Source organism: Callorhinus ursinus, unplaced genomic scaffold, assembly GCF_003265705.2.
Source record: "Callorhinus ursinus isolate GAN/ISIS: 27379988/994484 unplaced genomic scaffold, GSC_fseal_2.0 scaffold41, whole genome shotgun sequence".
Taxonomy (NCBI): domain Eukaryota; kingdom Metazoa; phylum Chordata; class Mammalia; order Carnivora; family Otariidae; genus Callorhinus; species Callorhinus ursinus.
Window position 1 is genome coordinate 9911092 of NW_027397103.1, and position 17235 is coordinate 9928326.

At 48.2% G+C, this 17235-nt stretch overlaps 2 protein-coding genes across 5 annotated transcripts in view; one reads left to right on the forward strand and one right to left on the reverse strand.

Annotated features, from left to right (window-relative positions):
• Positions 1 to 321: 321 nt before the first annotated feature.
• Positions 322 to 17235, reverse strand: part of CCDC63 (coiled-coil domain containing 63) — a 48003-nt gene continuing 31089 nt past the window's right edge. For 2 of the 4 annotated variants that reach the window (XM_073880953.1, XM_025889773.2), the window contains 2 exons: positions 15171 to 15374; positions 12783 to 12979 (listed from right to left, as the gene is read on the reverse strand). In XM_073880953.1, the coding sequence (XP_073737054.1) occupies positions 12840 to 12979; positions 15171 to 15374 (344 nt within the window). In that variant the 3' untranslated portion in view covers positions 12783 to 12839. Of the gene's footprint in view, positions 398 to 12782; positions 12980 to 15170; positions 15418 to 17235 lie in introns of those variants that run through there. The other 2 variants (XM_073880952.1, XM_073880954.1) reach the window with 2 other exon arrangements.
• On the forward strand, positions 3977 to 12176 carry MYL2 (myosin light chain 2). The gene is made up of 7 exons (XM_025889790.2): positions 3977 to 4086; positions 5595 to 5684; positions 7855 to 7930; positions 9340 to 9444; positions 10043 to 10121; positions 10209 to 10257; positions 11840 to 12176. Exons 1-7 carry the CDS (start codon positions 4084 to 4086, stop codon positions 11936 to 11938), a joined length of 501 nt encoding a protein of 166 aa, XP_025745575.1. The 5' UTR covers positions 3977 to 4083; the 3' UTR covers positions 11939 to 12176.

A 17235-nucleotide genomic window follows, 5' to 3' on the forward strand; every position in this document is an offset into this window, starting at 1 on the left:
TTCTTTTAAAATTGTCAATGGGTAATTTTTTTTTTAAATTACCATTCAATAAAATTGACCTTTTTCTGGTGTATAGTTCCGTGAATTTTAACTTAAGTTTTATTGTTGTAATTAATATTACTCAGCGGTTGATGATCTGTTTTCTCCAGCTGCTGTGTTTCTCTAGATGTGGTACGTAGACGTGGCACGTAGACGTGGCACGTAGACGTGGCACGTAGACGTGGTACGTAGATGTGGTACGTAGGCAGCATTACGTTCTCCAAATATGTCCACGTCCCAATCCTCGGAACCCACGAATATGTTAGCTCACATAGCTTTTGCAGATGTGGTTATGGATCTGGCAATTGGGGAAGGATCTCGGACTATCCAGGTGGACCCAATATAGTCCCAGGGGATCCTTAGAAGACAGGAGAGAGGCAGGAGGATCAGAGTTTGGAGGCAGAGACTGGAGTGATGTGGCTAACAAATGAGCCAAGGAATGTGGGCAGGCTCTGGAAAAGGCACGGAAAGGATTCTCCACTGGAGCCTCCAGGAGGGATGCAGCCCTGCCAACCCAGTTTCCATTTCTGACCTTGAGAACAGGGAGATAGTAAACTGGGGCTGTTTTAAGCCACCAAATTTATGGTAATATTTTTATAGCAGCGATAGGAAATGAATACACTGGGTTTGTTTTCTGATTGTTTTGGAAGTTGCTATTCTGATTCGCCCGCCCAGCATCCTTCCCTGGCTTCTGAGTACCTCAGGTGGGCAGTTATTTTTCTCTATGGCTCCATGGGATTTGTGTGGTCGGGGGACACTTCTCAGCTGGAGGAATCCCACAGGCAGTAGAAAGGTGGAGGGTCTCGAGGGGGGTCTCGGGCCCTGTGAGCCTATGGTTCGTAGGTAAGATATAACCACCCCACCCTTGAGGCCAGAGAGGCTCCAGCCCACCCATTCTCTCCAATGCACTCTTTTTTTTTAAGATGTTATTTATTTATTGAAGATTTAATTTATTTATTTGTCAGAGAGAGTGAGAGCACAAGAATGGGGAGCGGCAGGCAGAGGGAGAAGCAGGCTCCCCACTGAGCAAGGAGCCCGATGCGGGACTCGATCCCAGGGTCCTGGCATCCTGACCTGAGCTGAAGGGAGACAACCAACTAAGCCACCCAGGAGTCTCTTCAAATGCTCTCTTGAGGTTGATGCTGAAACCCCGGAAAGTCTACATAGACCCAAACTTCAAGTCTTCCCAGATTCTCCACTCCTAGGACCTTGTCCCAGGGCTCCAGAGGACTCCTCAGTGGTGACCCAACACACTGGCGGGGGGGGGGCACCTCTGGGTCTCCAGTTCTCTCAACAGAGCCCAAGGCCTGACGCACATCCTGTGGGCCCTAAGTCCCAGCAGCCATGGGGCTCCATGCTATTCAGGCCGCCATGTTCCCAGAATCTGCCTGACACACATAATCTCACTCAGTCCCCCCAGTAGCCTTAAGGGATTATGCACTATTATGGTCTCCATTTTCCAGATGAGGAAACTGAGGCCCCAGGAAGTTTAGTGCCCTGTTTGAGACCCTGCACCTCTAGCTCCTCAGCCAGAACTCTCCCCCGCCATCCCTCCCAAAGATCCAGTTGAAAAAAAAAAAATATGTCCTCAGGGGGACTAGCTGTATGGGTGGCCCTTCAGAGGCACACTTATACACCCACCTGCCTTTGGAGGGCCTGAGCCTGTCCGAGCCCCTGAACCAGGGGCTCCCCATCCCCCAGCATGCATTCTGCCCATCCACTGCAGCTGCAACAACCATGTTACTTGGCCATTTATAGCTACTGACTGCTCACACAAGTGTTTTAACGAAAATCCATGGTGTTCCTATTAGCTAGGGAAACATTTATTCTGGTGTTGTCAGAGAATCTTGGACAGAAAAGCTCTTCTTGACTGATCCGTGCACACATGCATGGGTGTGTGAGTGTGCATGGGTGTGTGCACCAGTGTGCACGTGAGTGTGCATGCGAATTATGTGCTCCGCGTATGCACACAAATACATGGATTTGTGCATGTTTGTGTGTGTGTGTGTGTGTGTGTGCCCACTCTGGTGTGTGTGTATACACACCTGTATGCACACAGAAAAACACACCTTTTGTTATTAAAGATTCTGTCAGAAGATGCTCATGGGTAATTGTGACCCGCATGTGACTGGAAAGAGGAGAAAAGTTCACATCTTTTTTCGTCACAGCAATAAATGGTTCCTGGGTTTGTGCCCTCAAAACTGAATTTTGTTTTCACCTGAGAGGGGAGGTGAGTGATGCCTCTCTGGGCCTCATCTCCTTTTGCCCTGCGCAGAGCCTCATAAGGAAGGTCTTTTCTCATTCCCACTTTATGTGCTGAGAGAGGTGAAGTCACTTGCCTGAGGTCACACAGAGCTCAGGTTCAAATGCAATTTCATCTGACTTCCCAGCCTGAGGGCTAAATCACTCCCTCCTGCCTCAAACCTTCTCAGGTCAAATGGAGACATTCTAACAACCCCCACTCAGTCCAGGAGGACAGAGTCTGCCTTATTCCTTTATTAACTAGTTTGTTCATTCCTGGGAGCCAAGAATCTTGTCGGTTTCCTCCCAGCAACACCCATGGAAGGTTCTAGAACATCAGAGCAACTGAGAAGATATTTGTGGATTGATTTGCTTGATAGGATCTCCTTCCACGGTCGGCCTTGCTCCCCAAATCAGTATGTCCCAGGGCACTGGCAGCCCCGCCCCGGGACTGGTTAGACAAAGGGTCTCCTGCTCTGAAGTCCCCTATAGCTCCCCCTTGCATCTGGTGTAAAATCCCAAGGCTGTGATCTGCCCCACCTGCCTTTCTGGCTTCACCTTGTGCCCCAAACCCCCTCACTCACTCAGCTCCAGCCACACAGGTCCTTCTGCTCCTCAAAGAAGCCAATTCACCCTCCGAGGCTTTTGCTGTCCCCGCTGCTAGGAGCATTCTCTCCCAGTCTCTGCTCAGAGAGGACCCCCGAGCCCACGGGAGGCAGCCCCTGCCCGTGACTTCCACACCTCTCTATCTCATTCCTATGGAAGATGTGTTACTACCTGAAAGTATCTGGGTTATGCATGTCTTTATCTTTGTCCATCTACTCCTTACTAAGAGTGTCATGACAGGGAGTTTGTCACCTGCCAGCCCTCTCCCTCACACTAGCACAGCGCCTGGCACACAGTGGGGGGGGGGGGAATGAGTGCTGGTGACACAGAGGATAAGGTGGTCTCTACTCCAGAGGGTGTCTGGAAAATTAACTATGAGCGTGAGACACGTGTACATGGTGCCTGGCACGTAGCAAGTGCTCAGTAAGTGAAAGATGTTATTTCTTCAATCAACAAGTATTCATTGAGCAGGTGCTGTACGCCCGTCACGAGCTAGGAGCCAGGGAGAGAGTAGTGAGGAAAACTGAAAAGGACCCTGCTTTCCCTGAGCCGACTGTTCACTGACACTGAACAAAATAAAGAAGTGAATTACACAGTATGTCAGGAAGTGATAAGTGCTCTGCAGAAAGACAAAGCAGAGAAGGGATTCTGGATGGCAGAGGGTGAGTGGCTATTTTAAACAGGGTGGTGGGGAGATCTCACTGAGGAGGTGATATCTGAGCAAAGATCTGAGGGAGGTGAGGGACGGAGCCTCGAAGATGTCTGATGGAAAAACACTCCAGGCAGAGGGAAGTGCAGGTGCAAAGGCCCTGGGTGGGACCCTGCTCACGTTAGAGAATTTTAACAGTCTCCTCTCTGCCGTTTTCTTTCTCAAAATTGACAAGTGCAAGTGCCTCCCGCCCAAGGGCTGCCGAAAGTGTGCAGCATCTCTCCCTGTGACCCAGCCGCCTGTCTCTTTAACCTTGAATGCCTTTTTGGGTCTCATGTGTCACCGGGTGGCGAGTGAGCTCCCCTTACTTCAGAAGAACGGCATGGGGTGGGGGGGCCTTAGGTGGTGTCCGCCTCACCTATTACTGCCAAAAGTGGTCATGGGGTTATTTTTAAACATGGGGAGGAAGTATTTATTGTTTCCCAGCCGAGGAGAGCTGGGCAGCCTGAGGGATTCTTCTGGGGAAGCAGTGTTGTGTCCTTTCCACCATGGTGAGTAGCAAGGGCTCTGAGAGGTGTGATGCTGCAGGGGTTGGGGGTGGGGGGGGAACTGCACCTGTGAGCAGAGGACCAGAGGGGGGGGGGGAGAAAGGTGGCTTTTGAGGGCCCCAGACCCTGCTGAAAAAAGCAGTGCTTGCTGTGTGCGCACAGAGGAACCCCAATCAATGCCCCGATAAGCCACAAATAACGGCAGCTCCCAATAACAGCAGCTCCCAGGGACTCGCAAAAACAAAATAAGAGAGTTGGCTTTTTTATGGCTTGTCTACTGACCTCTCTAGGAATCAATAACTCCCAGGGCTTGCAAAATGGGATTGAACGCTTTTAAGGATCAAATTGTAATTCTTTTCTCTTGTTCAGGCAGCTGGGGAAAAGAATCTTTTTGTTTTCACCTTTTGAACTTGCAAATTTAAAACCTTTCTCCCCGTGTTGTTTGGTTAGGTGTCCCCCTCCCAAAGCAGGAAGCCACCGAATCAGAGCCAGCCTGGGGGAATGGTTAGGGGCACAGACTCTGGAGGCAGACTGCCCCAAGTGCGACTCCAGTTTTGCCTTTCTGTGACTGTGTGACCTTGGGCAAGCAACCCAACCTCTCTGAGCCCAGGCTGACTCTCCAGTAAAATGGCTATGGTAGTAATAGCATCTACTTGTGGGGTGCCTGGGTGGCTCAGTCAGTGAAGCGTTTGCCTTCAGCTCAGGTCATGATCTCGGGGTCCTGGGATCGAGTCCTGCATCACGCTCCCTGCTTAGTGGGGAGTATGCTGCTCTCTCTCTCCTCCCCTCTCATGCTCTATCTCGGTCTCTCTCTCAAATAAATAAATAAATAAATAAAATCTTTACCAAAAAATAGCATCTACTTGCCTGGGGGTTAAATGAAATCCTGTATATACGGCGTTCAAGCATTTGCTCTATTTCTGGTGGGGTGGGGTGGGGACACAGGTTAACTTGCTTTTCTCTGCACTGTCTGCCATATGCAAGGACAGAAAATTCGGAGAGGAGATTTCACTGCCATCTGGATCAAAGGAGAATTGTGGGGGGAGCAGTGGGTTTTAACACCCTGAAAAAGTGTCATTTCGTAAGGGTATTCCTCATGGTTTAGAGAGCCTGACAGTGTCCCCCCTCCAATCAATTCTCCTTCTGTGCATTACTGAAATTTTGTGAAATGTCCTGAAACAAAGGCGGCTGGATCCTGCTGGGGCTGATCTGAAAGTGTTGCCTCCTTCCCCAGAGATGCAGCTCCACCTCCCCTAGTTTGCAAAGGAGGTGCTGCAGGACCCACGATCTCTGACTATCCACCAGAACCAGCGTGCTTTTGAGACACGTGATTCCGTTTTCCTCCGATCCCTCCCGTATCACTGTTTTGAGAGGAGTGTGGGCCTCATACTCCCATTTCACAGATGAGCAGCTGAGGCTCACTCAGAAATGGACAACCTCACCTAGTTCTCCAGCTCCCAGCTTCTGACTCTTTTCACTGATGCTTCCCCCCCCCCCCCGACCCTCTCCAGGCACCGAAGAAAGCCAAGAAGAGAGCAGAAGGCGCCAATTCCAACGTGTTCTCTATGTTTGAACAGACCCAGATCCAGGAATTTAAGGAGGTGGGTGCAGCTGTTGAACCATCCGCCCAGATGGAGAGTCCCACCTGTTAGAGGGAGTGCTCCCTCGGTCCATGTTCCCTGCAGGGACCTCTGGGCTAGAAGTTTTTATCCTCCAAACAATCCCAGATCCAGTCTCAAGACGTGGGTGAACCGCTTAAAGAAATTATTTTTAATATTTTTTGCCGATTGTCAAAGTAAAGCACGTTTCTTGTTGAAAATGTTGGGGGCTGGAATTCAGAAAAGCACAAAGAAGAACATAAAAACGACCTACAATTCTACCACCCAGAGATAATCAGTTAACATTCTGATATCCATTCTTCAAGTCGTTTTTGTATTACGCCTATATACTTTTAAACTATTTTTAAACTATTTTGCTATTTTTCTTTGAGCAATTCCTCAGCAACATTTTCTATCATTTATTGAAACCACTCCCTATGGTTGGAAGTGATCTTTGTTTAGACTGTTCTACAATTATGAATAACACATCTTTGTTTATTTCCTTGGGGTAAATTCCTAAAAGCAGAACTGCTGGGTCAAAGGCATTTTTAAAAAGGAACTAAAAACCAGGACTGCTGGCCTTCCAGAAATGCTGTACTAATCCCTACCCCCATCAGCCTCAAAAGGAAAAATTGCCTTTTCCCCCTGTATCTCCAAACATTGGGTATTAATAGCCTAAAATATCATTTCTGCCAAACTGAGAGACGAAAAAGAGTATCTCTTGGATTTTAAATTATATAGTCCCCCATTGTTGAACACTAGCCAGGTGGAAACCCCATCGCATTCTATGGGAGTGTGCCTTATTAAGTAAACCTAAGTACCAATTAGGCCAAATTAAGCCACTGCCCGCAGGCTTAGAAGGATAGACTCTAAATTAATTTTCCAGCAGTCGTGATGGCTCACACTGAGTCATCCACACTCCCATCTGGGCCTTTAGAGGAAAATATGCTGCAGAGGCCCGTGTGTTCTGTATCAAAGAGGAAACCATTTGGGGCTTCCAAGTGGGACACGAACACTTGCACTTTTTTGTCCTCACTAAAGTTTAGATCATAGGAATGTTATGTCCCACAGGCCCCCAGGGGAAAGAATTCCCAGGACAAAATATTTGTATCTGAACTTGAAATTATCACCTTGCAGGGAGAAGACGCTGCTGCCCCTTCCCCCTCACCCTGTCCCAATCTCTGGAATGAGATCAGTTGCTGGGGGGCGTGGAGGGGGGTGCAAATACTTTCAGGAACCAGCTGCAAAGAACTCAAAAAAAAAAAAAACAAAAACATGGAGATAAGTCATTTGTAAAATGACCAGGGCATTTACAAGGCTCTTGGGAGCCTTCATGGGCGCTTCCTGGGAAACATTACCAGCCCCATTTTATAGATAACTGGGCTTTGGTGGTGGGGTGGGGGTAGGGAATGAGACCCCAGGTATTAACTTGATTTTTTAAATAACAACTTCATAGATATGTAATTCACACAACCCTAAATTCACTTTGTTAGCTACGTGCACAATCGGTGCTTATTTACTGAAGTCACAGAGTTGTGCAGCCATAACCACTAACTTCCAAACATTTTCCTCACCCCAGAAAGAAACCGCTGAGCCATTAGCAGCCACTCTCCCCCTCCCCCAGCCTCTGGCCACCGCCCATCTATTTTCTGTCCCCACGGATTTGCCTGTTCTGGGCATTTCGTAGAAATGCACCATACAGCACGTGGCCTTTTGCCCTGGCTTCTTCCACTCAGTGTCCTGAGTCAGGGCTCATCCGTGTTGTAGCTGGTGTCAGGATCTCCTTCCTTCTTCTTGCTCAGTAGTGGTCTGTTATGTGGCTAGACCACATTTGGTGGATCCATCCATCAGTTGATGGATATGTGGGCCGTTTCCAGGTTGGGGCTATTGTAAATAAAGCTGCTATGGACGCTCAGGCACAGGTTTCTGTGGGGACAGGTGTTTTCAATTCTCTTGGGTAGACGCCTAGCAGTGGAATGGTTGGCTCCTACGGGAACTCTATGCATAACATTTTGAGGAACGGCCAGATGTTTCCGATTTTTGATTCTTGATCTCATGTCCTTCAGTGCTCCCTGAATCCCAGAATCCCATTTCCCCCAGTCCATAGCCCAATCTCTTGGGCTCCTCCACCCAACTTCTCCTGGGCTGACCAGCCAACCGCCCCCTTCCACAGGCCTTCACCATCATGGACCAGAACAGGGATGGCTTCATCGACAAGAATGATTTGAGGGATACCTTTGCTGCTCTTGGTATGTGCCCCCCACCCCGCTAGGCGTGCAGGAGGGTCTCCTTATCCCACTTGCCTGAGGGGCAGAAGGTGGGACCACTGAAAAGGTCAAGAGCTTGTCATTTTTCAAGAAACGGCTCAATCATGGTTGGCCTTTAAGACAAACTTCGGAAAACAGCAAAGTGTTTAGGCTTTAAGTGTCTTCACATATCTTTCATTTTTCTTTTAAAATAATTTTTTTCTGTGATTTTGAATGCAATGCCAGCTCACAATAGAAAAATTTGAAAAATTCAGAAAAGTATAAAGAAGAAAACTTAACCACTAGGTCACATCCCACTGTCACATTTCAGCCTCCAAATCTTTTCTAGATACATCTGTTTTTTTGTGAGGTTTTTTTTTGTTGTGGTGGTGGTGGCTGTTTTAAGATTGGAATCATTCTATTTTGGATTCACCTTTTTAAATTTAACATCTCAACAGTGTGAGCACAAGTGTATGGAGCTTTTTCAAAATATGTGTCCAACCCGCCACCACTCACCCCCACTCCACTCCCACTCCCAGAACTCAGGGCTTCCAGGAACAGCTGTGTAGGTTGTGCACTACACCATTTTACAGATTACTATTCATGTCTGTAGTCACCGTAGATTTTTATATTTAAAACATAAATTATCTTAAGAAGGGGTGGCTTTTAAAAATTTGCACAAAGGTGCAACGTGGACTCGTGGCAGGGGCTATAGCACAGGCGTGTTGGAATCTCCGAGGTTGTGTGGGTTACAGCTGGTATAATCTGAAAAAGTTCCAGGTGATTCTGATCTGTCTCTCCCACCTCCAGCTGAGAGGGATAATTTATAATAGGAACAGGGCGCCTGGGTGGCTCAGTCGTTAGGCGTCTGCCTTCGGCTCAGGTCATGATCCCAGGGTCCTGGGATCGAGTCCCACATCGGGCTCCCTGCTCAGCTGGAGGCCTGCTTCTCCCTCTCCCACTCCCCCTGCTTGTGTTCCTGCTCTCACTGTGTCTCTCTGTCAAATAAATAAAATCTTTTAAAAAAAATCAAAAAATTTATAATAGGAACATTTCCCATTTAAGTAAAAAGTTAAAAGATCTGGCTCTCTATCTCTGTCAAATAAATAAATAAAATCTTTAAAAAAATTAAAAAAAGAGATCTGTTTAAAATGTTCCAGGTTCTGAAGACACCACTATAAAAGTAGCTAGCCCCTCTCCCCATTGGATGTGTGGGTTGTTTCCAGCTGTCTGGCTATCATAAATAACACCGTGGAGAACATCTTTTCCAGTGAATCTGGCCCGCCCACTCCTTCTCTGATTGTCCCTAGACGAGATTCCCTCGAATGGAATTACGAGGGCAAATGCCAGGGTCCTGACGGCTGTTTCCGGCCCAGCCTGGGGGGGCCCTGACTGTGTCTTTCCTGCCCTAGGGCGTGTGAACGTGAAAAATGAGGAAATTGATGAAATGCTCAAGGAAGCTCCAGGTCCAATTAATTTCACTGTGTTCCTAACGATGTTTGGGGAGAAACTTAAGGGTAAGTTCATGTGTAGGTCCATACGTGTATATTTGTGTATGTTTGACTGCATCTGTGCATCTCTGTGTGTCTTTACGTGTCTTCATCTTTGGGCATGAACTAAAGCACCAGGAGGGCAGACAAAGGTTGGCAGAAGATGAAGGCAGAGTAACACTGGGGGAAGAAAAAAAAAAGCAGCAGCTCCCATTGCTCCAAGGCTCACCCTGAGCCAGACCTCATGCCACGCACTTTGGATGCATTACCTCGTTTAGTATCTAGGAGGTAGGTTCTCTTCTTATCCCTAGGGTCTAAGGCTCAGAGATGGAAAGCCACTTGTCTTTGGCCACAGAGCTAGCAAATGCTGGAGCCAGGATTCGAATCTCTGTCTTTCTAAATCTAGATCCACGCTTGAGTTTGGGTTTGCTCAGAAATGACTGGATTCGCAGCCCACTCTTTCCAATTACCAAGGTTCAGTGCTCAGAGGAAGGCAGGGCCTTTCCTCCAAGCAAAACAGCCTGGCTTTGGCCCTTCCATCTTTGGAGGGAGTTGGGCCCTGCCTCCTGGAGTACCATGGGTTCTCGGCCACCCATGGCATGTTCAACCCTGTTTTCTGTTTCAGGGGCAGACCCCGAGGAGACCATTCTCAACGCATTCAAAGTGTTTGACCCCGAAGGCAAAGGGGTGCTCAAGGCTGATTAGTGAGTGGGATGTGTGGGGGAGACATGGGGGTCCCCTGCTTCCCATACACACACCTAGTGCCAACACCTGCTGTTCTTTCTTGGCAGCGTTCGGGAGATGCTGACCACGCAGGCAGAGAGATTTTCGAAAGAGGAGGTAATGGCCCCTTGGACACATACTGCACCCCAGCTCCCGTGTTACCCCCTTTCCTAAAACACCCCTGGCCCCACACTGACCGAGTACCTGCTACTGAGCCCCCATCTCATTTCATTCTCTCAACCACTCTATGAGGTAGGGACTAGTATTATTGTCATTTTATAGTTGGGGAAACTGAGGCCCAGGGAAGTTAGTCACTTGCCTTAAAGGACACCACCAATGCTAAACTCTGGGGCCTGGATTCAAAGCCAGGTCAGTCTGACTCCAGGGCTACTTTCCTCACAGTGCACGGAGCCCTGGTTAGAGCACCAGTTTCCTGATGTAGTGAGGGTGCCTTGCAGGGTGCCACATACAGTCATGTAGGTTCCGCACTGTGCAATTCTTCTGGATGCTGTACTCATAAAATAATATTGCAGAGTATCTATTTGTTGCAATTGTTTTCCAGCAGATGGCAGTAAAGTGTCCTGTTGTAATTTTATTTTTTTCTTAAAGCAGTATATATGACTTTTTCTGGCAGGTGGAAAAGGGGGCACTTTTGCTAATTCACCCAAAGTCCTGTATCAATAAGCAATAGTCCTGTCAATGTTATTAATGAAATATTTAAAAATAGCTCCTTCTCAGGCCTGATGGCATGAGGTTTCACATTTCACTAAAAATTGTATTTAGATTTCCCCCTAAAACTCAAGCACTTAAAAGAGCCTGCCTTCACCTCCTACCAGCTTGGTGCCTTGGGACAAGCTCTTTAACCCCACTGTGCCTCAGTTCCCTCATCTGTAAAGTGGGGATGGTAATAAAACTTTCCTGGTAGTACGCTGTGAGGATTGAACCAGTTAATATGCATAATGTGCTGAAGCATGTGATAAGGACAATGTGTTAGCAATTATTGGCCAATAGGTATTTTAAAAAATAACTAGTCAATACTTTTTAAATGTGGAAATTACATGTTGAAAAAAAATCTAGATTTCTCATTTCCCTCAAGGAGTCAGATTCTCTCAAAAAACGTGACCTCCTAGCCCATTCGACAACATTCAGCTGGCTCTGCCCAGTTGCTGCCCCTGTAGATTGGTTGTGTGTCTGCTTTTAGCCACAGGCCCCCCTTTGCTCCCTTACACAATCTGCCTAGCCCCTTTGTACACCTGCATTTGCAATCCCTGCTTTACCTGCTACTACAGGCTGGATTCCTGGGAACATCCCTGCAGGATGGCCCATGGGGTCAGCACAAGGCCGATGGGGGAGGCATGGAGGGAGATGTTGAACCTCAGTTCAGGCCCAAAGAGTGTCTTGGCTTCCCCCCACCTCCCAGGGAGCCCTAGAGCTAGCATACCCTTCTAAAGGTCCCAAGTTGGGCCCCACACTGATCAGTTGGCTGTGGGCTGCCCCAGGAAGGCCATGACCTTGGGGCTGTCAGCTCTCTGCAGCAGCTGAGTGACAAGGCCTTCCTGGAAGGGGACCTGAGTGTCGTGTCTCCACACCCACCACAGCCCTGCTGCCTCTGCCTCTGCCCGGAGACCAAGCCCACACCCAGCGGTCCCTCTCGCTTCCCCTCCCGTCATGCTCAGTATGTGTTGCTGGTTCATTGCAGATTGAACAGATGTTCGCCGCCTTCCCCCCTGATGTGACTGGCAACTTGGACTATAAGAACCTGGTGCACATCATCACCCATGGGGAAGAGAAGGACTGAAAGGGGCTCACCACCCAACCCTGGGCCTGTCTTTGGTGGGGAGGGGTGGTCCCTGCTCTCCTCTCACTTTGCCCAGTAATGCTGCCATCCCTGCTACTGGCCTGTTAGCTTGTGGCTGCCTCATTATCCACCTCCATCTTCCTTGCAGCCTCAGGGGCATATAGATACCAGGTGGCCACACATCCTGCAGATGGAAATCCATCCAGAAGCTGTGTTCAAATAAACAGGATGTTGTGTATTTGTTCGCGGTGTTTCTCTGACAGAAGTGCCTTGAATAAGGAAGATCCTTTGCTAGTTCCCATGAAGGCAGAGTATGAGCAAGTGATGTCCCTGCTGTCATTATTATTGAATTTTAATAACTCTTTATTTGAAATAGACCTTCACAGCCACTCAGGACTATTTCTATGAAGGGCCACGATTTAGTGGAATGTTAACTAGAGGACCAAAGCCCTTCTCTTCAAAGAGCTCAAGCATCTGTAGAGCCTAGCTTCCATGACATCCTCTCCTTTAGGATGCCATTGGAATATTTCTCCCTTAGATGTGCTTAGACGGGCCCCATGAGAAATGAAGAGGAAGAGGCCTCACATTCATTCTAAGACTATGGCTCATTCAGCAAAGAATCACATCCATTAACTATAAGGTTAATTTCTAATTTCAGCGGTACTAGTGGTTTGTTCTGGTCACAATCTCGGGGGTGGGGGGGAGGTTTCAGGAGCCATGGTAACCTCCTACAACTCTTGCTTCCTGTCTCAGCTCTTCTGTTCTAATTTCTCTATTCCATCCCAGGGTGGCTCCCAGAACCCTAGTCTAGTCTCTTTGTAATGCGTGTGAGGAGGCACTAGGGTTACGGAACAAAACCTTTATTTTCTCTGGTTAAGGTACAAACGCAGCCCCATCCGCCTCAGATCACTAACTTCTTCTTGAGCCTCAGATCATCACCCCTCTCCGGTATGCTGTCTAAGTCCCTGCTTTGAAACTCTCTCGCAGTATAGTTGCTGAGCACCAGCTGCCGAAGGCTGCTGTGGTCCAGGGCCTGCTCCACTGTATCAAAGAAAGGATTTGTGTGAGGAGTTCGGAAGTCAAACCCAGCATGGGGTGGGCGTAGGCAGCTTCCTTTCCAGGGACAGTGCGTCTCTGCCCCGTTCATGGATGCCCAAGGCAAGGATGTCCAAGCCCGGTTTGGGGTCCCTCCACCGTGCTGGGAGTGGAGGGTGAGCATTCTTGAGGTTCAGGGAGGAAGAACATTAATAGAGATATACCGCACAGGGATGCCCAGACAATAATTTTTTTTTTTTTCTCCCAGAAGAGGATGTGAAGGTGAGTTTAGGTTAATGTCAAAGAGACAGGGCTACCATGTGCAGTCGTTCAGGATGTAGACTGCCCAGACATCTGGTGGAGACAGGTGAATGAATGGGCTGAAATCCAACCCCTACTTGATTGCCAAACCATGTCCGCACAGAAGGGGCCCCTTTTCTCAATCTGTCCAGAGGGGGCGCCTCTTCGAATTCATACATATGAGCCATAGAGACTAGTGCTAAGAGAACGCAATGATTATCAACATTCCCTTGAGCAGAAGTGAAGACATCATCTGCAAGTTCCTGACCTTGTGCGGGCAGCATTACGAGCACTGCGCCCTGCCACCCTCCTTTTAGGAACTCAAAGGGCCAAGGGAAGCTGTGCTAAGGTGGCTAATGCCAGACCCAGGTTTCACTCCTGCTAAGTTTCTGTTGCCTCGACTAAATCAAACAGGAGGGGGTATGTGTGTGTGTGCGCGCAGCACCTGTGTGTTGGCACACTTCCCCCAGTCCCTGACACACCTGCACACCTGAAGTGCTACTTAGGGAAGTGGGACAACTTTTTTTAAAAAATCCAGTTTTCTCTGATTACTAAAGCTGCTCAAGATCATTGTAAAAGAAAAATTTAAACAATACAGAATGACAATAATTTAGAAATGCAAAGTTCTCTGTAAATCACCACCAGAAGTACCCACTGTAAGTCAGCCTATAAAACCCTGTTTTTATATGCATTATCAAGATACCTTCCTCCCTCTTCCTCCTCCTCTCTCACTCTCTCTCTCATTATATACATCTCTTTCCTCATTATACATCAGGGTTGTCAAGGGCCGTCTTGTACACGGGAGGATTTTTAACAGCATCCCTGGCCACTAGATGCCAACAGCACCCCCCACCTCCCAGATGTGATAACCAAAAATATCTCCAGACATTGCCAAAAGTCCCCTAAGGGGTAAATCACCCCAGGTTGAGAATTACTGAATATATATATATATATATATATATATATATATATATATATTCTTATAATCCATATTTATTACAATTATATATATAATTGATATTCCCTGTGTGTGAGAGTTTATATTGTCCCATTGCGTTCTTTTCCACGTCTGCACAGTATTCCTATTGCATGGATGGGTGAACTGAATTCATTTGCAACGACGTGGATGGAACTAGAGGGTATCATGTAACCAGTTTCTAATGGGTGGGCATTTCAGTCACTTCCAGTTTGGGGCTGCAGTGAACATCGTCCTACTTTCATCTTGGACCCTTGAGTAAAGGTTTCTTGAAGGAGCAGTTTGTGCGGGTGAGATTATGGCCTTAACAGGTGTATCCATGTCTCAGGCTTGCCACACCTGTGACCACACTGCCCTCCAAAACCCAGGTGGCCGATTTTCTCCCCACCTCCAGAGAGAAGGGCTGCTTCCCACAGTGAGGGGAGCGTCCTGAGCTTCAGCCCCAGAAAGGCGGGAAGGTCAACAGCCTGGCCCCAGGCGCCACAGTTAGACATCTGCTTCTGTCACCAGCCAAGTCACAGCCGCTTCAGCCATGAGGTTGGGGGACATGGTTGGGGCGGGCCAAGGGTAGAGTAAGACCAGGGGCATAGCGGGAGGGGGACAGATGGGATCAGGGAACCTCGTGTGCCTGCAATTTGCCAGTTTGTAAACTGTGGACATTTTAAGGTTCATTTGAAACGGTCACAAAGTAGTGCTTAAAAATATATATATATCCAGGATCACTAAACTCCAGGATCTTCATTGCGCCCTGAGGAGAAGCATCCCCCGGGGAAACAGTCAAGGGCCACAACCCCGGTGGAACCCAATGGAACACATGGGCCCACGAGGCTCATAAAGGGAAACTGAGGCTCTAGCCTGCACACTCTCACCGGCACAGGTCTCCTAGCAACATGCGCAGGTCGCAGGAGGAAGAGAACTCACCTTCATCCAACCTGTCGCCAAAGGGGTCAGCCCCAAACACTGGGGGGATGACCTTGATGGGTTCTGCAGGCTTGAGGAGGGCAGAGCCGCCCCAGAAAGGGTTGACAAATGGTGGCGGGACCTCAGTCTCTGCCCCTTCCATCTCCAGGATCCGCCTGTAGGACTCTAGCAGCAGCAGGTCATTGGTCTTCTTCTCAATGATGGCTGGAAAAAAAATCCATCAGAACCAAGACGGCAGCCGAGAGACCTGGTTCGGGGTGGGGAGGCGGGGTAGGGATTTGGGGTGACGCCCCCTGCTGGAGAGGAAGGGAAGGAACATGAGGAGGCCTTTCTTGTGGGTTATCCCATGCATTCTCCAGGGGGCAGTATCACCCCGAGGGGGGGCAAAATTTGGTAGTTCAGAGGCAAAAACAACAACAACAACAACAAACCTGACTTTATAACATAAAACAGATATGCATACAGAACATAAACAACTATATAGTGTATCAAGAGTGTTAAAATTGCCTGAGGGCGACAATAAGGAAAAGAATGTCTAAAAAGTTTCCTTAGGAGGCAATAATGAAAAGGAGGTTGAGAAACACTGGGTTACACCAAAAACTGGGAGCCCTGGGCAGCCCCTTAAACTACTGATTTTTCCCCCTACGCACTCTCTGTCTCAGGCTTCTGGGCTTTTGCTCATGCTGTTCCTTCTGCCTAGAATGCCTTTCCCCACACCCCTCTGTGAATAAGGCCTGCTGGTGTTTTCAGACTTGGATCAGGGCTCTGCCCCCTGCAGGAACATTTCTCTGACCTGCCTACTCGGGGGGACGTGCTCTTCCTCTGTGTTTCATAGGCCCCTACTGTCACCAGAGGCTTGTGTTCATTCACTCACTCTACAAATGATTATCGATGCCTGCCATGCCAGGCGCAGTGCTGGATGCTCCAGATGCACGGGGGAAAAACAACGGCGGTAACAGTAACAACGAAGACAAGATGCAGTCCCTGACCTGTTGAAGCTCATAAGTTTCAGTGTATGTGAAGAAGATGGAAAGAAAGACAAATTCAACAAGGAAACAAATAGATAAACATATCCCTTGCTATACAGATGCTCATTATCTGGATTAGGTAACTACTGGACTTGGATACAATGTTTTAAATAAACTTACACCACCTGTACTGTGGCTATTCTTCTGAAAATCGGGAACCAAAAATATTTGCATCTGGAACTTGCTATCAGATCTCAAAAACCTCATAGATTCAGAGAGTGAGAGCCACCTGTATATGGAGACAAACTGTGTGACTGCTACATAAAGGGGCTGCCATGACAGGGAATAATAGTGTGTGTGGGGGGGCAGACCAGCTACAGGTGGGGCAGCGGAGGGAAGCCTTGCTAGAGAAAGGACATTTAAACTGAGATCTGAGGGGCGCCTGGTTGTTTCAGTTGGTTGGGCGACTGCCTTCGGCTCGGGTCACGATCCCAGAGTCCTGGGATCGAGCCCCGCATCGGGCTCCCTGCTCGGTGGGAGGCCTGCTTCTCCCTCTCCCACTCCCCCTGCTTGTGTTCCCTCTCTCGCTGTCTCTCTCTCTCTCTCTATCAATTAAATAAATTTTTAAAAAAATCTTAAAAAAATAAACTGAGATCTGAGAATGAGGAGGAACTGGGACAAGGATTCCAGGAACAGCTTGTGCAAAGGCCCTGAGGTGGGAATGTGTTGAGGGGAGGGTAGCAAGAATACATAGGAGAGTGTGACTTGAAGTGGTAAGCAGGGACAAAGGGTAGGACGAGGGAGTTGAGAAACGGAAGCAGGGGCCAGGCTGTGCAGAACCCGATAGGCTGTGGGCAGGAAGAAGTTAACACAGCAGTCCTGACTGCTATTCTTCTTTTTTTTTAGTTATGTTAATCACCATACATCATTAGTTTTTGATGTAGTGTTCCATGATTCATTGTTTGCGTGTAACACCCAGTGCTCCATTCAATACATGCCTCTTCTTTGAAAGGCCTGCTTCCCAGGTTGGCACCAGGCTGGCATCCAGGAACTTGGGTTTCAGGAAGGTTCCTATCATCATTAACTGATAATAGCAG